Below are 27,304 nucleotides of genomic sequence, written 5' to 3'. Positions count from 1 at the left end.
GCTGAGTAATATTCCATTGTGTGTGTGTATGTGTATGTGTGTGTGTATATATATATATATATATACACACACATATATATATATATATATACACACACACACATACACACACACACCCCACATCTTCTTAAACCAGTCGTCTGTTGATGGGCACACCTCCTGAGAGACTCTAAGCCAGAACCGCTCAGCCATGTCAGTCCTGAATTCCTGACCCCAGAAATTGTCAGAGATAATAAATGTTTATTGTTGTTCTGAGGCATTAAGTTTTGGGGTACTTGTTACAAAGTAATACATAACCATGCATCCAGTACAGGATATAGGAGTGTGTATTGGGCGTCTATAGGAAAGCCAGCTTATCCAGGCTTGCCAGGCCTGGAAGGCTTCCTGGAGGAGGAGACACATGTGATGAGCCTTCAAAGGCTCAGATAGGGAATGACAGGCTGAGGCATGTGCACTTAGATATGCCACCGAAGAACACTGGAAAAGGCATGAATTATGGGTGAACAGTGACCAAAGTCTAGTTGATTACCTGTAAAGTGGGGATGTCCCCTTGGACTGTTCAGAGACTGAATACAGCTAATGTATTTACAGAGTTAAGAGCAGGAGTGGCTTAGTTGGGGCGCATTAATTCACTTACCCCTGTCCTCGAGGTCAGCCTCAGCATCACCCTGGAGTAGTTAAAAGGCAGATTCAGGCCCCTCAGACCTAAGAGTCTGCATGGCTAGGTGCGGCCAATGCCTGTGGGAGTTGGAGAAGCTCTGCTTCAGAGTCCAGGCTGGGTACCCGCTGTGGAATTCCTTGCACCTCTTAGGTAGATAGAGCTCGTGGTGGGGAATTCAGATGGCAGCCTTGAAAACCAACCAGTGTGACTAATACAAGAAACAGAAGACCATCTTCCCTGGTTGTTACAGATGACTTTCTAACTGCTGTGTTCTATTTTTAACCTAAAGTACTCTTTGAATAAAAATAAGATGTAAAAAAAAAAGTAAATTAATTCCTGTACTTTCCTTTTCTTTTGGTACTTTGACATCTCCCTTGGGACCATGACACTCATTAATCTCATCCGGAGGAAAATTGTCCTTTTTCATTAATGACTTCTTAACCTTCGCCTTATCTGATTAGCTGGAGAATTAAGTCTCCCTTGAAAAGCCTCCAATCCCCACTTCCCTGCCAGCTCATTTTCTCCAGGAAGGACCTGGAAGATCAATATTGCAGAGGAAGCTGAGTTGACCAATGGGACAAGATTTCCTTTGTAACACTGCTGGATGGGTGATGACTTCCTTGGCACAGCGGTGGGCTAGAGGGCAAGATGCCTCTGCAGGGGGCTGCAGTTCTGCTCCTGCTCTTGGGAGGGGGCGTCTGGGTGGCTTAGCCTTGCCCGTGTCAGCTTCCCAGGCTGGAATGTGTTGTTTCAGCTCGAGCAATAGGATCTCTCTGTTTACGAGTTTGGGTAGATCAGAAAGTGGGGACTCATAAAGAATACGCTTCTTAGAGACTAGAGCCATGGGATGGCGACACTCCGAATGGCCCAGGGACAGAGGGGTCTCGGTTTGAATGCAAAGTTGCAACTTGCTTGTCCCTGATTCCTTACAGAGGGTGAAGGAGGGACCCCTGGTGCACCCAGTCAACATAATGGATGTGATTATTGAAGAGGGCAAGCGGCACCGATAATTCTCTCCCAAGTATTCCTGAGCAAACAGAAAATGAGATTATGCTGCGCTGTGACATATGCTCAAGGACACACATTTTTTCTTCTCCTTGTCCAGCCCAGTTGAGGTTAGACTCTGGGCAGAGATGGACAGAGAGGAAGAGAATGCAGCTTTTCCCACAGGTCATGAGCGTTTTACTTTAGTTATTAGGGGATGAAACGGAGTATTATTTAAGATAAAGCTCTCTGAATTCAGACAGCCCACACCATTTATTCACTGGCCTGTAAATCCTTTATGATGGTGCTTGGCGCATAGACCTAAATTTAAAATAGTAATAACACTTACTGAATGCCTTCTAGGTGAGTAGTAAGTGGTCCAGTGTTAACTGTCATTAACATTATGCTACTGTGCTTTTTTCCATAGAAGTGACGCACAAGTTTGCATTTTTCACTGGGGTCTAATTGAAGGACTCGTGCGGAATTTAATTCTTTCCGTTCTCCTTGTTTCCTGATTTCTTCCTTCCACTTGATGCCCTGATTCATCGCAATTTGAAGTTGGGTTCCCTAGGGCTTCCCTGGTGGCGCAGTGGTTGAGAGTCCGCCTGCCGATGCAGGGGACACGGGTTCGTGTCCCGGTCTGGGAGGATCCCACATGCCGCAGAGCGGCTGGGCCCATGAGCCATGGCCGCTGAGCCTGCGCGTCCGGAGCCTGTGCTCCACAGCGGGAGAGGCCACAACAGTGAGAGGCCCGCGTACCTCAAAAAAAAAAAAAAAAGTTGGGCTCCCTAGAAACATTCTTTAGTAGCTTTCCCTCTGCCTCTTTCTTTGTTTCCACGTCACCCTGGTAGGGCTCAAAGGAGTCTGTGGCGATTGTACAGGGCAAGCTGGTGCTCTTGGGAGGCAAGAGGCATATCTTCCCTACGCAAGAATTCACGTTGTGCGGTGGGGCTTGACCCCAGGCGATGTCCCCAGAGATGGTGGTGAATGTGGCCACTGTTCCCTTGCCCTTGGCCAGTCACCATCATCAAGGGGCTGGCGGGCTAGCTGTATCGATCAGGTTCTCCAGAGGAACATATATGGATATATATTGATACACATAACCACATCCACAAAGTACCTTCACGGCAACCCCTAGGTTAGTGTTTGATTAAATAAGTGGCTTGGTATCACCTAGCCGAGTTGACACATAAAACTAGCCATCACCCCAGCCGTGGCCGGAACCAAGCCCAGGTGCCCACCTACGGTTGGAGCCCTTAACCTTGGCCTCCTTAGGCCCTGAGCTTTGAACAGTGAATGAGTTGTAGGGGAGGCGAGCATGACCCGAAGGTACGTGGAGGAGGTGACATCCAGATGCCCGCCAAAGATGTCTGCAGTCCTGTAGAAAGGGTTTTATAGGTTTCTGCAAGTCTGATGCACAGTGTTGTAGCATGCTGTTTATGCAGAAGAGGTTAAGAGGCTAACGAATGATTTTGTAATTTCTCTATAATTACCAGGCTAGAATCCTTTAAAACCTGCATTGGTAGGCATGTCATATCCAGATGTTCTGTACCAGGCCAGTGAAAAATGTTTAGAACATAGAGAGTCTATTCCAAAGGCTTACTGCATTGTGGATTTCAAAAAACAAACCCTGTGACTTTAGAGAATGAATCAGTGTTAGCAGTAATTCTGGTATAGATTGGTTTGAGGATTTTCTAGAGTTTAAAATGTAGAATCTTGGATAATATAAACAAGGTATTTTCCCCTCAGCAGGCTATGTAACCTTGTGTTCATTTGAAAACACCTACAAGTTCTAGATCAGTTTCTCTGTTGCTGTTGACACTTACACACAGCCAAAGTAAAGGGAAAAAGAGCAATAATGCATAAAATGTTCCCAGCACTATCCCAAGCTCTTTTCACATGTTAGCTTATTTAAACCGCAGAACGACCATTACAGGTGAGGAAAACCAGGCACAGTGAGGTCAAGTAACTGGGCCAAAGTCTCACAACTAGCAAGTGTTGAGCCAGGATTCAACCCAGACTGAGCAAGTCTGTATCTAAATCCAACCCTAAAACTGTACGCAAAGCTGGTTTATCTTTCTCAGTGTTGGTGGCCATAAAGCAAGTTTCTCAACCTCAACACTATTGACATTTGGGGTTGGAAAGTTCTTTGTTATGGGGGCTGTTCTGTGCATTGTAGAATGTTTAGCTGCATCCCTGGCCCCGACCCTCTGATGCCAGTAACAGCCCTCCCCCAAGTTGTAACCACTAAAAATGCCTCCAAACATGGAAAAAAAGGTCCTGTGGATGGGGGAGGAGACAAAGAACCACCCCCAGCCAAGAACCCTGGCCATGGAGGGAAAAATTATTTAAAGATTACAATTAGGTATAAAATAAGCAGTGTAAGTTAGAGGCTTTTATTATATTTTGGAAAGAATATATAAATCATTTTACTTATCCACTTTAAAAATTAAGAAACATAAAACTTGGGACTTCCCTGGCGGCCCAGTGGTTAAGACTTCGTGCTTCCACTGCAGGGGGCACGGGTTCGATCCCTGGTCGGGGAACTAAGATCCCACATGCTGCGCGGCGCAGCCAAAAAAAATAAATTAACTTAAAAATAAATTAATTAATTAAAAAAGAAAAGAAACACAAAACTCTTCCATAAGCATATCAGTAAGTACAACAGAAGTATATTCCCATTCTTTATTACAGAAGAGTTAAGGGAAAGATGTAAACATATAAAACAAGAGTGAGGGAAGAAAGAAATATGGGACACGGAGGAAGACTGGGGGTAAAAACAGACATGACAGTTACATACACATCAAAAAGAGAAAATATTAAGCTAGAACTAACAAGTTGCTAGCCCTGAGGAGTGTGCGTAAATGCTGTCCATAGTTTATCAATGCTATTGATGGTGAGGCCAAGACCATATTTCAGTCAATCAACAGTGAATATCTATTGATTGGGACGTTTCCTCTAAAGCCAGATAAGCAGTTTTATTCCCAGAACTCGAATGCCCACGGGCACTTGACCCTCCTGGCCCATGACCTCTGCCATGACCTCACTGGGAGGAGGAGGGGCTGGGTCAGCAGGTCTCCTTCAGAGACTCTTCTCCTCCCCCGCCCCCCATCCTTCTAGGAGCTTCTACAAGATGACGGCTCTGGTTAGGAGCAGCGCAGTCCCTGAGGCAGGAGGGGAACCAGCCTGGCGCTGATTGCCCGGCTCAGCCCTTGGGAGCATTGGGAGTTGGAAAAGGGAGCCACCGTTATGGAAGATTTTCCAGAAGAGGGACCGACTAGTCTTAGACTTTGAGAATGTTTACCAAGATTACATGGAAAAAAACGTCAAGAACAAAGAGAAGCAGGTGCGCTTACTTCATTGGGAGCCCCTGACTGTTTCCTGGAAGGCTAGACCCTTATTAACACCCCTGTGTGTAGGGGCAGGAGGTGTGGTGCTGGGTCCCCTCTCGGAAGAGTCTCATCAGCACACTAAACGTTCTGAGAAGTCCAGAGGTGAAGAGATTGGTTGGTGTCAGTTTCTCCAGAGGACCAATCTCCCAAAACACTTGTTAGCATCACCTAATAGTTTGTTACTGCATCAGGGCTCCGTGGCACAGAGTCTGGGAAAGTGGTTTGGGGGAATATAGGTAAACTCTGCGTATGTTTGACCAGCTCTGTTGAACTTAAATCCTGTAGACAGGGCTTCCCAGCTCTGATGCTTTCCTCACCCCATTGGAAGAGTCACACAGACTCCTTTGCCATTTCCTGGTTCCCACCTAGTACACACCGCTGTCTGCTTGTCTGTCATTGTCTCCTCCGTTCATCTACAAGTTCTCTGAGGACAGAGATTGGTTTCTCTTGTTCACTGAGTTCCCAGCACCTGGAATGGTGCCAGGCCCACCCAGCGAGTGCCCCCTGAATGTCTGTCTGCTCAGGCATCTGTCCTGAGGGAACTCTCCCAGCCATCCTGTTGCTGCTCATTCTTCCACATTCTCTTCTCCTTGTTTCCAGGATTAAACACATTAAATTGAACGATGACCCTTCAGTCTAGCCTTCACCCTAACTCTGTGGCTTCAGACCTACTTGAGGTGCTAGGTTGCCCCCCACCCGTTCCAGGTCCTCGCTGAGTTAGACCAGTCACATGCTACTGGATGGGATTTCTCTGTTGCATTTGGCGCTGACTGCCTGCTTCTTTCTTTCTGAAACATTCTCTTCTCCTAGTTCCAAGACCCTTTCTCCTGCTTTTCTTCCACCTCCCAGACTCCCCAGTTCCTGAATGTTTCTTACTGTTGCTTTAAATGTTGGTAAAGGTGCAACATTCAGGATCCCCCATGTAACTTAGCCATGTTCGCAACTGCTGCATTTCCCAGTCTCCTGGCAAGAGGGCGCTCTAAGGTGATGAACCCAATCGTGCAAGGAAGAGGTCAACATTATTTTTCTTTCTTGTGACTTGTGGTATCCATAAAGCAATGTTCATCCTAAACTTCTGACATCTTTAAGGGCTCTAGAATATCAAGACGTGCAGCAACGTATGAATATGAAACCTGTGAGACAGAGGGAGATGCTCGGGTCACTGGGCAAGAGTTGAGGGGAGCTTTAACGAGATCAGAATGCTTTGGAAGGAAATAGGGTTGGAGTGGACCTTGAGAACCTTCACACTCAAGACGTGCCTTAAATGCCTGAGCCGGGGGAGTTGGTCTGCCCACCAGCCACTGCAGCTGCCAAAGAGAGTTAGGATAATAGCATGTGTAGCACGAGCCCGGGGGAGTGTTAAGCTTCCCTGTGTGAAGTATTTATGCACATAGTTTTGGATCTGAGAGAAAGGATGGCTTTCCTAGAGTTCTCTCCCGTTCAGAGTAGTTGAAGATGAGTGATGCCTGGTACAGCCTGATGCGATCGATATCTCAAGGTTTCTTTTCTCGCTCTGAGTCTTGACTACTTGATGAAGGTCTACTAAGTATGCTTTTACTGCATACACTGTGGACATGCTGAGTGAACTATGACATTAAGTGCCCTCTAGGAAGCTACTTTAGGCTTTTAAAGATGACTGGCTACTGCATGAACTGCCCATTCTGAGGATCATGAAATCCCTTGTTGGCTTTTAGCTTCGAATGACTATTCATTGCAGGACACACCACACAATAAATGTTCGCTTAAAATGTGTGTATAATCCAGTTTGTTTTTCCACTTCCATTGTTATCCTACTGTGCTTGTCTCCTCTGAATAATTACCTTTTCTCCCTTTATTTGGGAAGACTTGCCATTGGAAAGAGAAAGCTGGAAACTCACCCTGAAAACAGTAGCCAATTTCTTGTCTTGAGTTACCCTTCAACTTGATTTGGAGTTCAACGGGGCATCTCCTTTAAATTGTGAATAATGTTTCTGAAGTGGTTAAATTAAATTGAATTTTTTTGAGAAAACAATATATGGAATTTTGGATAATAATTTTGGACATAGATATTACTGACATCTCTCCAAGAGAACCCCAAAGAATAGGACCCTTCTCGGTTATTTTTCTGAACAATTTGAGAAATTAAGCAAAGGCATGGAAGATGGTGACCAAAATATTTTCTTTACCGCTGATAGAACCTGTTTCGGAAGTTATAGCTGTGTGTGAGAGCCAAATGCGCCTGCTGGCTGAACCCACAAGTTGGGAGATTGACCCAAGCAGCCCAGACAGCCTCCTAAGGTCCAAGGGAGCACTTGCTGGGGAGGGGCAGGATGCACAGCTGGGGAGGAGGTGCAGGGCCAAGCCAAGAACGCCCATTTAACCTTCCCAAACTCACCAGTCATGTGAACTACTCTACCTCCGGGGCAGGTGAGTAAAGGCGTGCTGGGAGGACAGGCCTTTCCCTAGAGAAAGGTCTCTATTCATGAAACCAGAAGTAAGGAGAGGTGCTCCCTGCTGACAGGTCAGTGTATCAGACCATCCATGGAAAGTATTTTAGGGTAACTACTTAGAGGATAGTTAGACTGTATAACCTCTACACTAGGAAAATGATTTAAAATACTTATTCCAAAAGAAGGCAAGAAAGGAGAGAGAAGAAAGAAAGTGTGGGACAAATAAAATGCACAGAATAGGACGGTGACTATAAATGCAGGAAGGAGAACAATTCATGTCCTCATACACTGTACAGTTCTGGTCATAAAGTGGGGGGGGGGTGTGAATTCAGAGTTGAAAGTACCATTTCTGTCTTCAAGATTGAAAGAGAAACAATTAAACAACTTGTCAAAGGTCATCACCTAGAAAAACGAGTCATTAATCAAACCCAGTCTGTCTTGACTTCAGAGTGTCCGCTTCCTAAGGCAACGGTAACGTCCCTCCAGTTTAACTTTGTCCGCATTAACTGTATCTTGTGCAGCCACGTCTGTACCATCTGGATGGATATGGGTGCCGTCTCTCAGCTCATATAAACTGTATCTGACAAAATCTTTGTCATTGGTACTTTAAAGCTTAATCTACAAAAGTCAAATGGCTGCAATTTAACCTTGATTGTGTTCTTAATTATTCAATCAATGTTTCCAGGACCATGACAGGTGGGGAAAAAATACACACATCTTTATTCTTGTCTGGCTGTAGCTTCATCAGCCATTGGAACTGCTGGGAGTGGAACATCTCTCCACTTTTATCTAAGATGTTTGGTCCATTTTCTTTCTGCTACTTGGCATCCTTGTCTGCATACGTCGTCACTATGCAGAGCCCATACTAAGCACTTAGTAAATGTGTCATTATATTTGGAATTTGATTGTTAGCCTTCTTAATATTATATTCTTCCTTTTTAAAAAATAAATATATGTATTATTTTTGGCTGCGTTGGGTCTTCGTTGCTGTGCGTGGGCTTTCTCTAGTTGTGGCGAGCGGGGGCTACTCTTCGTTGCAGTGCGCGGGCTTCTCATTGCAGGGGCTTCTCTTGTTGCAGAGCACGGGCTCTAGGCATGCCGGCTTCAGTAGTTGTGGCTCGTGGGCTCAGTAGTTGTGGCTCACGGGCTCTAGAGTGCAGGCTCAGTAGTTGTGGCACACGGGCTTAGTTGCTCCGTGGCATGTGGGATCTTCCTGGACCAGGGCTCAAACCCGTGTTCCCTGCATTGGCAGGCGGATTCTTAACCACTGCGCCACCAAGGCAGTCCCTTACTATTGTATTCTTAAAGGATTCAGAAACCAGTGGAGAGGTGCTTGGGAGATTTGAACACCAAGGGTGGCAGTGAGCCAAAGCCATTGACTTTTCTAATAATTTCCTTTCTGCTTGTCTTTAAAGCTGGGTGTTTCAGGTTGTGTTTAAATCGTTCCTCTTCCCTTCAGCCCTCTTGGGACGAGGCACATTGCTGATCTTCCTTTGTCATCCATGTGATTGGAGAGTGAGATTGGGGTGTTCGGAGGCTGAGGCCCAGCGGGGATCTTTCTACCGCCTTGAACACTACCTTAAGGCCTGAGGGTCTGATAGTGCTTCATTTTACTTTCTTCTAGGTAAAACTCCTGTCACTCCTCTATTGATGGGTCACAGGTAACTGAAACTAGCTGAAAATCTGCCAAAGGCAGAAACGTAAAACAAAACTTTGTGTGTTTTCTGTAACATTTTTTAATGGAAGAAATGTAAAAGGATCAACTCACCTTCTTGTGTTTTCTTAAAATTAATAAACTTTATTTTTTATGAGCAGTTTTAGGTTTCCAGAAAAATTGTACAGAACGTACAGATAGTTCCCATACACTGGCCAACCCTTGCCTCAACACACACACGCACACGCACACACACACACACACACACACAGAGTTTCCCCTAGTTTAACATCTTGCACTAATGTGGTTCCTTTTTTACAATTGATGAACCAGTGTTGATACACTGATATACTTAAGGTCCATAGTTTACAACAGGGTTCCCTCTTTGTGTTGTACATTCTATGAGTCTCGACCAATGCATAGTATCGCGTATCCACCGTGACAGTGTCTTACGGAATAGTTACCCGCCCTAAAGATCCCACGTGCTCCACCGATTCATCCTTCCTTTCCAGCCCCCAACCCCTGGCCCTTTCCAAACACATGGCCACATACATGATACATCCCATCTAAGACCCAGCTTGATAAGGTCACCCTGTTTCTTAAATTTCTGTATTTCATAGAATCTAAGATGTCATTGATTGTAAGGTGCATCCTTATTTTATATATCTCTAAGAAAAAGAAATTAAACTAGGCACCCCATGGGTAGTAAGATGCACTCGACTTCAGACATGTCAACGTGAGAACAGTATGCGTCTCAGAACTGGTAAAATGTTACCTAGAGCACAGGGCCTGCCCAAGTACAGCACTTTATTGAAACTACAACAAATATTCAAAAGACCTGCACCACAGGCCCTGTTTGGCCTCTTCTGGGGCGGCGGTGAGGGGGCTGGGGGATGGTAGGTGAAGAAGCGGGGATGGGAGGAAGTTGAGCGACAGTGCAAGGTCAGGCCCTCCCACTGACCCCAGTGGCCTGGGTCCTGGGGCCACGGAAACCAGGGAGAAATCTCTACTCTCTTTGTGACCCTGGGCAAGTTACTAGAACTTTCTGAGCCTCAGTCTCTGCATCTGTATGCAGTAATACTAACCCTGCCACGTGACTCTGGGGTCAGATAAATGAGTTGCCATAGGTGACAGGCTCACTGCCTGCCCACAGTATGTGCTCAGTGGATACTGGTTCTCCCTTCCTCCCTGGATCCTTGACTCCCCCTCTCCCTTACTTCCACCTCCATCTCACTTATGTCCTTCCACGGTCCCCCCAGCAGTCAGCCTGGGCTGGGTGACCCCACCCTCATTCTCGCTGCCTTGCAAGCGCTCTGGGTGCTGGAGACCTTGCATCAGCCTTGGGCTCGGCCCACATTCATTAGCCTTGGTAACGAGACGGGATGGGGATTACCTAGGACAGTTCACAGATGGCAGAGCCTCGTAATTCTTGGCCTTGGTGTTCCCAGGGCTGCCAAGCAGTTAGGGTTTAGTAACTGGTTGTTGTGCCCACTTACTGGCTTCACGACTCGATTAGGTACAGCTCAGACAAACCCCAGTACAATGATTTCCTGGGGACCTTTGAGAATTAGACTGAGATATAACTGAAGCACGGGTTTATTTGAAAATTGCTAAGGTTCTCAGAAACACGTGTTCTGCATATTCATGAGACAGCAGGACGACAGAAATGTGCCATCGGCTTCCGGGAATTCCAGGTCGCAGCCGCCAAGTGCAGTGGTCCTGCTCCCCCAAATCTGTGTGACCTTGGGAAAGCCCTGTGGCTTCCATTTTGTCATTTGTCAAATGGGGAGTAAACGCCCATGTCACCAGACGGCCGCTCTGGGTGTACGAGGTGGCGCTGGTGTGAGCCCCGTGGGGCTATGGATGGCTGTTCAATGCTGACCGTTAGTTTCCAGCTTGTTCCTAGAGCCCAGCAGTGCTCGTTGCCATGGTTACTGCTGGGTTGATAAGGACTCCGACTGCCAGATTCAGCAAATAAAAATTCAGGACTTCCGGTTCAATTAGGATTTCAGATAAACAACGAATAATTTTCATTGTGAGTTATGTTCCAGACATTGCATGGCTCATACACTAGTATATCTTTCACCAAGTATTGCAGGAGACATACTTATGCTAAAAAATAATTTGAAGTTTATCTGTTATTCAAATTTCACTGGGCACTTTGCATTCTATCTGGCAACCTTTAATAGGGACAGAATATTACCTTACTGAAACACAAGAAGTTTCTCGGGAAATAACTGATGTTCGGATAGATCCAGAACCCTCCGGTGACCTCATTTATTACAAGTCAGGGAAGAGTAAACAATCTGCACATTACCCTCAATGATGAAAAGTTACTCTGGCAAAGAAGTTGGTCCTGTATTGGAAAAGGCCAAAGGGGCAAAGTCTCCGTGGCCTTCTAGGCTGAGAGAAGGAAGCGAAGTCTCACGTGGAGAAAAAGTTTTTAAGAAACAATTCCAGCATAGTGTCTCTTTCACACTTCTGGCCCTAAAATATATTTTGTGAATTGTGTATATTTCAGCATCTCAATTTCTTTTTATCCTGTTAAAAAATCACAATATATGTATTTCTCTGAGTAATGAATCTGAATTATGAACATAAGCCTCACTATATTTCGATGAGGGGAAGATGAGAGAAGACATTAAATGGATGAAAATTTAGAGTAGGTATTTATCTTCAGTAGATTTAAAACTCTGCTTAAAGTGTTCCTAAGGAGATTAATCATTTCTTAATGTTGCTTTAAAAAAATTGTTTTTAATTGTTTAAATGGGTCCAAGGACTCTACCATCCTTAACTGATTCTTGACATGATTTGGATCTTTGTGAAGTTTCTCTTGGCTACAAGTCATGCCATCACCAGCTGTGAAATGACAAATATTTGTGGATATCTGTGCCAGTCCTATTCTGCACTCTGTGGGCAGCATGACAACAAATTGGATGAGACAAAACCCTCCCCAAGGGACTATACGGTCCATGTGGAAGGAAAACCAACCCAAAGCAAACAGCACTGAACATGTGAGAAGGAACATAAGATCCAAGGAAGGAAGGTGATTGCCCATCACCACTGTTGGCTGTAGTTCTTAAGCAGACATTGGTCAAATATTAGTCTCATTAAGTGTTCATAATAATTTTGTGAGTGATATTTTATTATTCCTTTTTTATAGATAAAACTGAAGGCCAGAGAGGTTAAGGAATGTGCCCATGTCATGGAGCTAGTAAGTGATGGAATGGGAATTCAGATCAGGTCTGTCTGACTTCAAAGTGCCATCGGCACAGTGTCCCTAAGGGGGCGGGTATTTAGAAGAAAGACAAATTACTTCTAATGGAGGTTGGGGGGTGGTCAAGAGAAACTCCATGGGCAAGATCTCGTTTGAGCTGAAGCTTGGAAGACAGATAAGGTTTGGAAGTTCTATGGAAAAGAAGGGCCTTTCCGGACAAGAGAAGGGCTTGGCAAGAGGCCAAGGGTAGCTGCACAGAGTTCTGTCTAGCTAGTTCCGGGAGCAGCTTGTAGTTCAACTTGACCTTAGGTCAAGGTACATGACAGAAAGAGGGTGCGCCAAGCAGTAGGGCCTGGTTAAGGAGCCCCACTTCCTGTGTGGATGGTGAGGACTCAGTGAGGGTGTGGACAGGGTTAAGCTGGCACTGGGCACAGACTGGACAAGAGGAGCAGGTGACACTGGAGGCAGAGAGACCAGATAGAAGGTCATCAAGGGATGACGAAGACAACTGTGAAAATGGAAAAGGGATGATGGCCCTAGACACGGAACAGGTGGGACTGGTGGACTGACGGACGGGCGTAGTAGGCAGTGGATGGCAGGGGACACTAGTGGTGTGAGCAGATGGCCTGTGAGTTTACTATAAGTTAAAATTTTGACAACATAACACCCTGGCTGTTTGTAGAGGAGCTCTAAGCCATAGTGGGGAGGTGGACAGAGCCCCCCAAAGCTGCTTGTACCCTTAAGAGTACCACATTCCAGAGTCTGAGCCCCAGATTTGTAGGCTAAGACATTTGCTCTACTATTATTTTAATCAGGTTCTGTTGAACTCATACTAAGCCATCGTATGAAACACTGAGGTATAAAAGTTAGAAGGCAGGTAATAATCTACTTCTCAGTGGAGAGAACGAGATGGAATGAATGCTCCTATTTGCTGATCAACACACTTTTGCCCCGAGGGCTGATCTGCATGTGAGCTCGGGTCACATCCAGGAGATGGATGGGTAACTTTGCACTGGGTGGCTGTGCAGTGACCCCACCGGGGGCCGGGTGTGCAATGTGAGAAGTGTGTCGGGCTGTCATTGCCCCTGGCAGGGAGGACAGCCTTTCCCCCTGAAGCGCTGGTGTGCCCTCCGGTTGCTTTTTTTTCTTTCCACCACGGGCCCATTTCTTGAAATAAAGCTGCTGCCTGGGTCTTGGCCTGGAATCCATGTGTTCTCTTTAAGGTTCCTCTTGCATATCTCTGGTCTGTGCCTTGGTGTTTGTTTTTACAGTTTTACTTTGAGAGAACCATCTTACACATCATTTCCAGGTTCACGGGTGGAGTGTGTGTTTGCCCACACAGCTGGAGCACACACCTGGCCTCAGAAGGGTAACCTGCATTCCATGACGTAGGGAAAGGCCTTCCATCTTCAAGTGGGACATTCGGACCCGAGGCTTCACCAGGTTGTAACATCCTTGTGCACATGGGAAGGGAAACACCGCAGAATACGCCCACAGCCTTCATGCTTCTTGGCTTCAAGAGGTCTTTCTTTCCTTAAAACAACTTAGCAAGTAATCCTGGGTGGACCACTCTGACTGGGACCTTAGTGGGAGGGAGGTAGTAGAACTCTAAGCTTCCAGAAGCTTCTGGGAATTTGAATGACCCCACATTTCAGTCACAGCTCAAGAGTGTGAACAAGTCCTGAGGCCTATACCCGCCCTCACTAAGTAGAAGGCACCAATGAGACCAGAAGGCAAGGACCCTGCAGAACTTGGGGTCTGGGGCCGCTTTCCAAAGGAGGGCATTTGATGTGTGTCTTGAGGGGCACTAGGATTTGGACCAGAGCAACAGGAGCGGTGTCGATGTGTGAAGGGTGGAGAGAGGAGAGGGGTAGGGGTCCCTTGAGTGTCTGCTCTCAGCCAGATCCTTTGCAATGTGTTGAAAAATTCCCCCTTACCATGGATGTTGCTGATGTCAAGTCCCATAGGAGCCGGGCAGCTTACACGTGCTCCATCTCTCCCCTATGATGCTGAGACCTGGCAGAGAAAGCGCTAAGTACTGGCTCATTTGGCTAAGGTCAGAGACATCACCCAAAGGCAGTAACTGGGACAATGGAACAGTGCCAGCTTTCGAGAATTTCTTACCACTCCACATGGCGAGCAGAGGAGAGCAGAGAAGCGAATACCTTCACACTCTGGGGACTTCAGACCTTTTAACTGCTTAATAGAGTGGCATTGAAATGTAAGGCATCTTCAAGTGGTATTGTAGTCTTCATCTCAGAAATTTCAAAAATGGAAATCCCCGTGTGGCCTTGGTCTGCATTTTACACATGGGTATATTCTTAGGGTTTCCGTCTTTGTCTCTCCCACGGTTGCCCCTAGAGACGTGGCGGCGAGTGGTTGAGGCACGACTTGGGGGAGGGCTGATCTTTCACAGTTGGCCCAGAGGATGCTCCCCAGAAGTCTCTGAAGTTTAGCATGAAGCTGCCGTGATTTAAGGTGTCTGGGGGCTGCCGTTGACCCTGGACTTACTCTTGTGAGTAAGAGGGAACTTGCCTCCTTTCCCTTTCTTTTTACGAAGCCTTTAAATACATGTAAGAGTAAAGAGAATAGCAGAAGGATTCCCCATATTCACAGCACTTGGATTTAAATATTGTAAATACTTTGTTATACTGAATTCTTATTCATTGATCAATTGCTGAAAATTTATAAAGCGAATCCCAGATATCTTATGTCATGAATTACCACCCCAAATTATCATGAGGTGTGTTTTATAGAGAATAAGGACATCTTAAAAACAGCCACATTGTTATCACAACTGTCAAAGTTAGTAATTTTTTTTAGTATCATGTAATACTGGCTATATTTAGATTTCTCCAGTTGTTTCCAAACTTTTTTTTTTTTAAAACATTTGGAGTGTTAAGTTCAGACTCAATGGGGTCCATACATTGCATTTGGTTGTTTCGTCTTTTAAGTCTTTCTTAGCTTAGAACGCCCCTGACCTGTAGAGTGTCCCACCTTCTGGGTATGTGTGGGTGCTCACTGGGGTGGAGTTTAATAACCTGGTCCTCCCTCCCTGGATGATAAGCTAGGAGTCAGACATAAATGCTGGGTGGGTCCAGGTTCAGACTGGTCCACAAGAATAATCTGTGCACTGCTGCTTTACCTCATGGCGGGCAGTGTGCCCCGGACAGGAAAGACGGTGGGGAAGTGGATTTTAGAGAACAAAATCTGGGTGCTGATGGTGTTCGCTACTCCAGACTTCGGGTGCCTCTGGGCACGGTGACGCCGGATTTCTCGCCTTGCCGAGGGCTGGACGGGGTGGGAGCCTGACCAGTAACTCTCACTGGTGACGAGTGAGTGGGAAGGTGTTGTGAGGAGGATGATTGGCCGGGTCTGGGAGAGAAATAGAAGTGGCCACAGAGAAGGGGCGTGGTGACAGGGAAGGAACGGTCAAAGGCTGGGTCAGAGCGGGGCCAGGGCCGGGCAGAAGCGGTCCCCGTACGCCTCCTCTGAGCCAGGATGCTGGCCCCGCACGAGGCTCACCCGTCCCAGCCCAAGCCCAGGTCCTCTGCCGCCTGCCCCTCCCTCCCAGCGCATCCCAACTCTCTCAGGAGCAGGTGCATCCCCAGCCGTTCAGTGCAAACATCTTAGAATCACCCCTCGACCTTCTCTTCTACCACATTCAGCCCGGCAGCCAGTCCTGTGCTCCCCCACCTTCAGCGTCACCCTGAACCTGACCCCTCTTCCACACGACCACCACCACCACCGAGCCCAGGTCCTCCCCTCCTGGCTGATTGCAGCAGCCCGCTCCCTGTGGCCACCCTCCACCTGAGCCTGCTGACACCATTCTCTATGCAGCAGCCAAAGCCACCCTCTCAGTGGGTCCCCAGCTCTCAGCACTGGAAACACACCCGTGAACAAACAAGTCCCGTATCTGGGAAAGGCTCCCTTCTAGCAGGTCACATTAGATCACGGCAGCTTCAAGCTGAACTTCAGAGACTTCTGGGAAGCATCCTCTGGGCCATCTGTGAAAGATCAGCCCTCCCCCCAGACCCTGTCCCCCAGCCCTTCCCCTTGCTATTGCCCTCACAGCACTTGTAGCCGTCCAGCTACCACGTTATACATCTATGTGCTGTTTGCTTCTTTACTGCCTGTCTCCCCTGCTAGAGTGTGTTTGTTCACTGCCACGTCCAGGCCCCTGCACTGGTGCTGGGCATCTGGTAGACTCCGCCTCGATATATTTTTTTTAATGTTTTTTTACTGTGGTAAAAGTCACCATATAAAACACAATACGTTAACCGTATTTAACTGTGCAGTTCAGTGGCACTAAGTACGTTCACGTTGTGCAACTCTCACCATCATCCATCTCCCCAGTTTTTCACCTTCCTAAACTGAACACTGTCCCCATTAAACACTAGCTCCCCATTCCCCCTCCCCACCGCCCCCCTACCCTCCAGCCCCTGGCATCTACCAACATACTGCCTCGATATTTGATTACTGGAGGAACAAGGACACTGATGCTCGAGACTGGAAGATCAGATGGCACAGGTGTCAGGGCTCAGTGATTTCTGAGCTGCTTGGAAGGGAATTCTGAGAAGCCAGAATATCGGGGCACCAGAGCGTGGGGGTGGAGGTGGGGTTCTAGACCCTTCCTTTCCCTGTCCTCCCACCTCAGGGTTTTTTTTTTTTTTTTTTTGCGGTACACGGGCCTCTCACTGTTGTGGCCCCTCCCGCTGTGGAGCACAGGCTCCGGACGCGCAGGTTCAGCGGCCATGGCTCATGGGCCCAGCCGCTCCGTGGCATGTGGGATCTTCCCGGACCGGGACACGAACCTGTGTCCCCTGCATCGGCAGGCGGACTCTCAACCACTGTGCCACCAGGGAAGCCACCTCAGGGTTTTGATTGAAGGTGGGAAGCAAAGGGCTTCAACCTGGCTTTTATAAACATCACTCAGGACAGTCGTACTTCTTGTTTTGCCTGGTCCTGAAAGTGAGACCCAGTAACTGGCAGCTGAGTGTTGGCTCCACTTAGTGGAAAAGCTGCTTTTCTGCTCCTAACGTTACCATTTCCTGTGCATATTGTAAACGCCTGTAGCATTTATACCGGCTGCTCTCAGTCCAATTCTATCTCAGCGCCAGTTACCCGGTTCCTGTCTCCTTCACTGCAGGGTGTAAGTCGGGATAGGAGCAGCACTTCATCCCCTTTCAGGCAAGTGTTTTCACGGCCCCTCATCACCCTGACCTGCCATCTCAAGGCGCAGAGAGAAAGGTTACAACGTGGCAGCATTAGCTCGTTAAGACTTGAGCTCCAAGAACATAGCGAGCAGGTCAAGTCCATTCCCTCCGTGCCCTGCCAAGGGCAAAGCCTGTGTAGAAACAGGCACTTCCGCTGGGCTGGGAGGATGTGATGGAGATGCTGCAGGGTCCAGGGGAGTTGGCTTCTTGCGTTGCCAGCTTGTAGCAGATCCGTCTCTGTCAGAGGTCCTGCAGGGCTTCCCAAACTTTCCTTCATTCTAAGGAGCCTTTTTAGATGTTGTTTTTCTAATCATCCTATGAAATGTTAATAGCCCTATAGAAACACTGTGCATCTGTTTATAGGCTTCTTGCTTCAGCATCATTCAGTGACCTGGGCACCTAAGTGGGAAAAGCAGATGCTTGGGTGACTGGGATGTGGTTTGAAATGTTGCAAGTACAATTGGGTCCCTAGTTTAGTGTCATGGAAAGAAAGTACTGAAATCTGGTTGTGGCCAAAAGGTATACGCTGGGAAATTAACTAGAAATAATTCAAAACAAAATACAAGTAAGTGCCCAACTGCGTGGAGCACAGATAGAGGCAAGAAGTTAGGAAGACCTGTGTCTGGGCGGCCTGGGACCTGCGGTTTTGTGGAAGTACGGTCATGTGTTGAGCCTGGAAGGATGGGTAAGGCGAGGTAGGGAAAACAGACATGAGGAAAAGAGAGGAAGTGATGAGCATGGTCCACGGGGTATAGCTAGGCAGGGAGGAACCGACTTCCCCCGCGTTTGGAGCCGGTTATGGGGCTGTGAGTCGGATGGTAAGGCTGGGAGGCTCCACAATAGACCTGGTAGGCAGACGGGGACCAGTCGGCAGCTGGTCTCGCATCAGAAGCCCCGGATTCTGTATCGAGCGCCGTAGTGTGAAAGTGCGTTTGTTTATTGAACTCCATCCTCTTTTCAGGGTCTCCGTGGGCTCCCTCGGGGCTGGCGAGGTCAGAGCTGGCCCCCAACCTCCCTGTTGACTCAGCTCCCACTAACCGTTCAAGTTCATGTTTTTATCCCCACTTTTGAACATGGTCCAGAGAGTGCAGAAACCAAGGCCAGGGCAGGGCGTGTTCCTCCCTGGGGGTGTAGGAGGGGGCGGTCTCACGTCAAACCCCAGAAACTTCTTCGATTTTGCATTTTGGAAGCCTTTGAGGTAGAGAGGTTTCATGTTTAACCTAAATTATTATCAGCTAAATTATAAAAAAACCTATTATGAGTACATAATTATATATACTTAGTTTATAGATTACATATAATTACGCATGTGATTATGTAATTATTAAAGTTAGATAAAGTTGATTATAAAAATACCATTTTCCTTGGTCACATGTCCCCCGCATCTCCAACGCGGGGGATTCTGGCTGTTTGAACAGTGAACTCTGATCAACAATCTGGATTTCGAGCCTTTTTCTGCAGGAACTTTGCCTCCTTGTGTTATTAGAAGAATTCTCGGCACTTCTTCCAGAAAGGGCTGGAGAGAGGAGAGAAATGTCATTCGTGGCAGGTGCGAGCAGGAAGCCGGGGGAGAGGTTTGGTGGAGAAGGAGGGAGCCCTCCCCTGTCCACCCACGTGGGCTGCAGAAGGATTCGGCTGTGGGTTTGGAGGATCGTTGGCTTTCCAGGGCGCATGTCGACCCCTGGGATCCAGCACAGAAGGAGCCGGGTCTCACAACTGCTCATCATCTGGACTGCAGTGAAAGGAGACGCATCAGAGCTGAGGACAGGGAGGTCTGGGGGTGACGGCAGCGCCGCCCAGAAGTCGGCACTCGCCCGTGTGCTGCTCGTTCTTTCCTGGCTGTTCTCTCGGTCCCTTCATTATTTCTTCTGTCGTTATTGCTGTATTATTATCCTTGGTGGTCATAGTACTGAGGAGAAGAAAAGCACTGGTTCCAGGGCGGGCAAGCGTTACATGCTTTAATCACTTTAGCGTATTTAACCTTCCCAGCAGCCTTTGATTTGGGCATCTTCCTCTCACAGAGAAGAGCTGCCCAAGGTCAAAGGTGTGACCCTTGTACTCTGAACATGCTCTGATCTCGTCCCTCCCTAAATGCTCTTTCTCTCCCCTCCGCCATATAATCATGGCTGTTGGTGTCCTCGTGGACCCTCTAAATCCCCCTGTCTGGGTGTAGGGCCCAGCACTCCCACCTCCTAGCAGTGGGAGCTGGACCGGCTCCCTGGCCTCAGTGTTTCCATGCCGTCAGCTGTGAAATGGTGACAGTGATGTGCGAGCTGACTCAGCGAATGTTAGTTGTTACCATTTCCTCCTTCTTTACCAGTATGAACCAGGAGCCTCTCCCCTTTCCTCCCCTTTCCCTTTTGTTCATCTACTTCTTTTTTCCTATCTGTAATCGAGCTGCACAGCGCAATAGCAAATAGAACAAAAACAAATCCGTCCTTCAGACCATGTGCCCTTTCAGCCCCCTGGGTTTGCTCCTCCCATCAGCCCCTGAAATCGGGGGCAGCAGATTGGGGTTTTACGGCGACTTCCTGTGCTCCACACCCCTCCCTGGCTGTGACCTCGCTGGCCCCACCTGTCTCCAAGTGGAGTTTGCCAAACAGGCCGCAGTAACTGGCCGGAGCCAGGCGTGGCCCCAGGCGTGGCCCCAGATCGCAGGGTCCAGAGGTGGCTGAGCTTCGGGAAGACGCCTGTGCTGGGCTCCCCCCAGCGCCTCCAGCCACCCTGCCCTCGGGGAGTAGCAAAAATAAAGACTGCAAAATCTAGCAAGCTGAGCATCTTTAAATGGGACAAGAGGCTTCAAGATTGCTGCATTATACGGAAGAAACCTTGGCTGCAGATCTCGTCTGTAACGAGTGTTTGACAGCCATCGGGCCCCTGCTGGCTCAGCCCACGCCTCTGGCGAGAAGGGGGTGAGCAGGGTGTCCCCTCCCTTCTACGAGGCCCAGGGATTAATGGACAGGTTGAGATCGCAGTGGGCGGAAGGACCGTTTTGATGTGAGGTGTCAGCTCCTGTCAGGGCCTCGGGATGCGACCCTGGGGCCCAGAGGTCCTCCCTCTTGAACTAGGATTTCACGTCTGTGTGCGGCAGCCCCTCCCTTTCCCTCCTGTATCCCCTGCCTCTGCTCTAGCTTCTGCTTTGAACAAATACTGACATTTCCATTTAGAGCTTTTTGGAAGGCAATTTAGAAATATACGTAAAATTTTAAAGTATGCATACTCTTCAATCCATAATTCTGCTTTTTGGTATCCCTATATTGGAGAAATACTTTAACAATTTTTTTTTAAACATGCGTTTTCAAGGATGTTTACCACAGTATTTGTAACAATAAAAAACAAGGGGAAGAAGTGCTAATCGATGGCAGAATGGCTGAATAAATCATAGTAAAACCATAGCAGGAACGGCCGCGCAGCTAGTTAGCCCTCATGAAATTGCCTTTCTGGCTATTTTTGACCTAGAAAATGCCAATTTCGTAGAATGAGAGATATCCCTGTGCCTCTATTTCTTCATCTTTAAAATGGGGACAATCATTGTGCCTCTCACAGGGTTAATGTGAGGATTTAATGCAATACCGTGTGGCCTTGGCTGTGACCCATGGCCAGAGCCCGAAAAATATTTGCTGATACTTCTGTGTATCTGTATTAACATGGAGAGAGCCCAAAATACACCATTTGGAGAAAATAGCTATATGTATGTGCTTTCAAATATCAATGAAGTATGAACCCATTCATGGGGGGAAAACGTGTGTGTGTGTGTGTGTGTGTGTAAACTCTGAAGAACAGGACGAGGAGGCCACTCTCCAAGCTGTTCCTAATGGCTAACCCTGGAGAAGGGAGCTGGGATTGGGGGAGGGGGGGCATGGGCAGGGGACGTGCCCCCCAGAGCTCACCCAGAGGAGTGGAGCTGGTGGCAGACGCACACACCTGTAAAGGGTGCGGCCCTTTTTCATGTGCGGGGCTGTTTGGCCAGCCCAGGAGGGCTCTTGTCTCTGCAGCTCCTGCTGGAGCTAGAAGTCCCAGGGAGAGTCGTCAGGAAGGGGTGATGGATGTACATGGATGGATGATCAAGAGGTCAGGACCCCCAAGCAGTATCTGCAGCCCTGTGAGGACAGACCGGAACCTCTGTGGGTTCCTACTGCACCTGGCGTGGATGATGTGGGTGACCTGGGTGGCCTGGGGTCCCGCAGCAGCTGGGCCCTCCCAGGAGCAGACACAGCCAGGCCCAGGAGTCAGAGGGGCTGGAGGGGCTGGAGCTGATGCAGGTCTAGCTTCTGCTTCACACCGAGGAGGTGAATCAGCACGTCAGCCGCGACGCGTGTGACCTGCAAAGCCCGTCAAACCTCCCAAGAGTGTCCCTTGTGGTCCCTTACCTGGAAACAGACAAGAAAGAGGATTCTGATGGGCACGCTGCAGGGCCATCAAGGGGAATTACACATTTTCCTCTAAATACTTCTGGATTAATTGAACTGTTTTACATTGTGACTGTAAATGTAAATACTTCTTGTGAATTAAAAAAAAAAAAAGAAACACTTGGTGGAAAAAAAGGTGGGGGGGAAAGGAAACGAAACTCTTTTATCCAGTGAGATTCAGTGTTCAGTTGTGTAGCTCACAGCCTGTTGAGATGAGGGAGAAGTCAGGCCTCTCCGCACTGTCACCACCTGGTCCCGTGGCCATCACCTCTCACTGGGCTGCTGCAGTCACCCGCTGACGGGCCTCCCTGCTTCTGGTCTGTTCCGACTTCAGCCAGAGCGATCATTTCAAAATGCAAATTAGGTGCTGCTGTGGCCTCTTTAAAAATGCTCCAGTGACTTCCCATGGCCTTTATTGTGACATCGTAAATCATAACTGCTTACTCTGGTGCTGAAGTCGCTGTAACACTCTGTCTCTCTTTCTCTCTCTCTCTCTCTCTCTCTCCCCCCTCCCCTGGTCACAGAGCCAGGACTGCTACAGAATTACAGTGTGTATAATAGTAGTAAGAAGCTTACTGATCCCCTACTATGTGCAACATCATGCTAGGTGCCTTGACTACATGATCTGATTTAATACCCACAGCATCTCTAGAAGCTTTTCCTATCCTTTTTTTCTTTTTTTTTTTTTTTACGGTACGCGGGCCTCTCACTGTTGCGGCCCCTCCCTTTGCGGAGCACAGGCTCCGGACGCGCAGGCTCAGCGGCCATGGCTCACGGGCCCAGCCGCTCCGCGGCATGTGGGATCTTCCCTGATCGGGGCACGAACCCGTGTCCCCTGCATCGGCAGGCGGATTCCCAACCACTGCGCCACCAGGGAAGCCCTTCTTTTCCTATCTTTATTCACAGACAAGGATGCTGAGATTTAGGGGACATTGAGAAACAGACCAGAAGTCTTACAGCCATTGCGTGGCATCCGCAGGACCGGAGCCTGGCTGGGTCTGGCCCCAAATCCACGAGCATCATATTCAGCTGCCGCCCATCCTGTGAAGAGCCTCTGCTCTCCTGGTCATACCACCTCCTGAGGGCGCGACCGACCGCCTTCCCTCGGGGCTGCAGGCTCCAGGAGGGTGGGAGCCCGGGAGCAGCTGTGGGTTTGCTACTACACCTCCAGCCCCTCACATCCTGCTTGCACACATCGGGTCACCAAACAGTGTTTGTTGGAAGCGTAGATGCGCCGGCACGGTGCTGGGTTCCGGAGTGAGGGCTGGGGTCAGGGTGAACCAAGCAAGGTGGTCTGTGCCTGGTGGGGCCTGTGGTCAGTAGGGGCCGGGGTGTCATCTCACTGTGACACAAGCTGTGATAAGTGCCACGAAGGGTGCTGGGGAAAGTGGAAGGGGGGCCCGGCCTGCCGGCAGGGAGCCACGGGGCACAGAGAGGCATTCGGGAGGTGTTTGCAGGATGAATCACAGGGAACACCAGTTCAGCCTGATCTCGCTGCTTCCACGTGGCTCTGCTTAGGGCTTCTCTGGGCTCCGTGACCAGTAATGGGAAGGGTGGGTACTGCCCACCCATCTCTTGGAACAAATCAGTGCAGCAGTAGAAGCATCTTTCTACACGGTGGGAACTGTCCCGCCGGCCAGGCTGCCCTGCACCCCTCCCCTCCCTGATGGCCACCTCTAGGTCCTACCAGTGTCGCTGCCCTGGGACAGCTGCCTGGGGGCTCAGCGTTTTCTCAACTCCTAGGAATAGGCGGACTCTTCAGTGTCAAGTCAGGGGTGTGTTTTGGTTTGGTTCTGATGACACTGGTAGATGCTGAAGCCTGGGTTTGGTGGGAGCTTGGCATGTACTTTGCACAGAGTGCCTGTTACGTGTCATGCCCGTTGCTTCTCACAAAAGCCAATGAGGCCACCCCTCCAAAGATTAGGAGGCTGCGGTGCCATGCGGTTCATCTGTCCAAAGCCCCACAGTGCTCGTGCTTAGAAACTAGACTGTAGTGCCTTCTAGAGAGTTCTGGCTCCAGTACCTAGGCACCAGTCTCCAGCCTCAAGGAGAGAGCTTTCCAAGGGCAGCGGCCCAAGCCTTTCACACATGAGACTTGGCTGGAGTCGAGACCACACCTGCTGGTCTGTGTGCGTATGTGTAGGGGTGGGTGATGAGTGAGTCCTCTGCCTAACATGCACCCCTCTAAGTGGTGATAAAAAGGGGCGTGTCCTTCGCAGAGGGCTCACCCACCTATCCACCCATCTGCTGAACAGGCTTAGCTCTAAAATTCCATTTCCAAGTCACTCTATAGCTGTAGTTCTAATCACCAAGGTTCAGCTGTTCTTCTGGACAATTTCTACCATAAAGGCTTGTCCTGAGGCCACTGGGTTGGGTATTGGTGACCTAGATTAGAGGTATCACTGAAGAATAAAGGCAAGTTGGTCACTGTTGCCCAAAAAAGGACTTTCCTATTTCACAAGCTCCTACAAGAGTGTTTTAATAGTTGCGTTGAGGCCCGCAAGGTAATGGACCTAATTTATCCTTGCCCTCCAGGTGCTGGTGTTTCACCGCAGGGCTCCATTATTCCTGGGGCACTCCAGTGTCGTAAATGGGAGAGAAAAATTGGGTATTTAGTGTTCCTTGATGGTGTTTATAAGTATCCCAGTTAGTCATTTCCAAGGATGTTACGAATTCTGTACATCATCTCACACTGCCTTTCAGGGCTCTGAAAACACAAGGGTGTGGATTCTTGATGGATTCAGGCTTTCTGATTTATTTTTTCCCAAGGTACTTAATCAGGGAATGCGAGTCATTTGCCTTCTCGAAGCTTCCTCTCCTCCCCTGGAGACTTGTGGAGTTTTCTCGATCTTTTTTTCCTTCTGCGTCGAAACGCTTTCAAGAACTGGGGTCTGGGCTGAAACGATCCAGAACCTGACCCCTCAACGTTGCTTTCTGTTCCAGCCAGGGCGGCAGAGCCTTGCTGCCACCTGGCCCAGCAGACCAGACCGCTGGTCACAGAGGGTGCGTGAAATAAAGGTCCGTCTGTTGTGGTGGTTTGTTCCAGAGCTGGTGATGCTGCTGGAATGGTGGTCGGGCACGGAGTGCATCATCCACACGGACCCCCGGGCCTACCCCAAGTACGGGAAGGAAAACGCCATCGTTGTTCTGAACCACAAGTTTGAGATCGACTTTCTCTGCGGTTGGAGCCTGGCCGAGCGCTTCGGGGTCTTAGGGGTAAGTCGGACGTGCATTTCCCATCTCACACGTCTCTCTCCTTCAGCCCTGTAAATTGTCTTTTCGCTCTTGGTCGTTCAGAATTTGCAGCAGCATTAACAAACTTGTTGAAATGTTCTTTCTTTCTTTCTTTCTTTTTTTTCTTTTTGCGGTACGCGGGCCTCTCACTGTTGTGGCCTCTCCCGTTGCGGAGCACAGGCTCCGGACGCACAGGCTCAGCGGCCATGGCTCACGGGCCCAGCCGCTCCGCGGCACGTGGGATCTTCCCGGACCGGGGCACGAACCCGTGTCCCCTGCATCGGCAGGCGGACTCTCAACCACTGCGCCACCAGGGAAGCCCCTGTTGAAATGTTCTTAACCAACTGCTTTTCCTTCTTGCTCAGAATCAAGATGAACATCTGCTTGTGAGTAAAGATCATGTTTATTCAGCAGTTATGACGCACTGGGCATTTGACGTACGATTAATGTATTTAATCCTTAGAGAAACATTTGGGAGTCAGGAACTGACACCTGCCCTTCTTTAAAAGCTGCGGGGTCACATAGCTGTCACGCAGATTTGCACTTGAACTTGTCCAGCTTCGTAGTCTTAATCTCTATGTTCTGCTCCCTCCCTGACTGACGGGCAGAATTCACCTCTGAATGTTCATCCTCATGGACGTGAGAAAGCTGAGTGCCTAGGCGACAGCGTTGACCTGCAGAATTCAGAATAAATACAAAATCCTGTTTTTCTCCAACTAGTTTGACTTCTTGCATACCTTTGGGACTGGGCCTCCCCAGTTGACTTCTGTTGTGGTTAACACATTGAGCTGTGATGGTTGAGCCTGGAGCAAGTACCGGAGTCCTCGGGCTCAGGTATCCCGACAGGAATCACGGCGTGGACCAGCCCGGGGCTGGGAAAGTCAGAGACCACTCGCACCGGAACTTGGGGATCCTGTGTTGCCCCTGGGAACAATCCCCCGCAGGCAGACGGGGCCCGCGCATGTCTCACTTGCTTTTGGTGGCCCATGTAGACAGAATCATAGTGTGTAGAAGGCAGGAGTTTGAAGACCAGGCAGAGTAGATGTGACAAGAGTCCTGGGTCAGATTCCCTGGGGATGGTCTCAGTGTGTCCAGTCCCGGACGTGCCTGGGAGTCCCAGAGTTGGCAACGGAACTTTGGGTCCTGCTGGCCTCTGCCTGTTGGGAAGAGCCTTGGCTAAGAGAGACTAAATAGCTTTGGGACACATTTTGTATTTGCTTTTTTAAACTTTTTTTTAAAATTTATTTATTTTGGCTGCATTAGGTCTTCGTTGCTGCGTGCGGGCTTTCTCTAGTTGTGGCGAGCGGGGGCTACTCTTCGTTGCGGTGCGCGGGCTTCTCATTGAGATGGCTTCTCTTGTTGCGGAGCATGGGCTCCAGGCGTGCGGGCTTCCTCATTTGTGGCGCATGGGCTCAGTAGTTGTGGCTCACAGGCTCTAGAGTGCAGTCTCAGTAGCTGTGGCGCACAGGCCCAGTTGCTCGTGGCATGTGGGATCCTCCCAGACCAGGGGATCCTCGAACCCGTGTCCCCTGCACTGGCAGGTGGATTCTCAACCACTGCGCCACCAGGGGAGTCCTAAACATTTTTTTAAAATTTGGGGCCAAAGGTGAGAGAAGGAAATATGCTTAGAAACAGGTTCCAATAATGTCTTTAGGACAAATGATGGTCGTTGTACAGTTAAACTGTCAAAAGGCAACTAAGATCATTAGCAGTTTTTCAAGAGATGGAAACAGTGTGTTAAATCACTGTTGCTACCTTAAGACTTCTAGAAAACTGGAATGCCTGGGGGTGAGTGCACTGAAAACTGGAATGCCTGGGGGTGAGTGCACTGAAAGGATTTCTAGGAATGGACAGGCTGCCCTGCCAACAGTTTTCTCCTTTGCTTTCCTATTTTTTCTTCCAGTACTGACGTGATGTCTGTGCAGGCACACGTGTGTGTGTGTGTGTGTGTGTGTGTGTTCGTTCGTGTTCAAACATATTTTCAGGAACAAAACCAGAAATTCTATCATCTACCTTTCTCTGTTGTAGAGGCCTCGGACAGAGATCTTAGCTACAGTTCTGTGGCGTTATTGTCTCTGAGAGGAGAGAAAAATGTCATAATCCTAACC

At 48.7% G+C, this 27,304-nt stretch overlaps 1 protein-coding gene across 3 annotated transcripts in view; it reads left to right on the top strand.

The window, feature by feature from the left end:
* The window catches only part of AGPAT4 (1-acylglycerol-3-phosphate O-acyltransferase 4), a 118,631-nt gene that overhangs the window by 60,265 nt on the left and 31,062 nt on the right, over positions 1-27,304 (top strand). For all 3 annotated transcript variants that reach the window (XR_014017167.1, XM_081250476.1, XM_081250475.1), the window contains exon 3: positions 25,009-25,178. Coding sequence is in view for 2 of the 3 variants with exons in the window: in XM_081250476.1 (XP_081106602.1) it covers positions 25,009-25,178 (170 nt within the window). In the remaining variant the exon portion in view is untranslated. The remainder of the gene's footprint in view (positions 1-25,008; positions 25,179-27,304) is intronic.

This window comes from Mesoplodon bidens (assembly GCF_964165515.1).
Source record: "Mesoplodon bidens genome assembly, chromosome: 12".
NCBI classification, from domain to species: domain Eukaryota; kingdom Metazoa; phylum Chordata; class Mammalia; order Artiodactyla; family Ziphiidae; genus Mesoplodon; species Mesoplodon bidens.
Note: the sequence above shows the minus strand (reverse complement) of the source record. Positions and strands in the feature narration are given on the sequence as shown.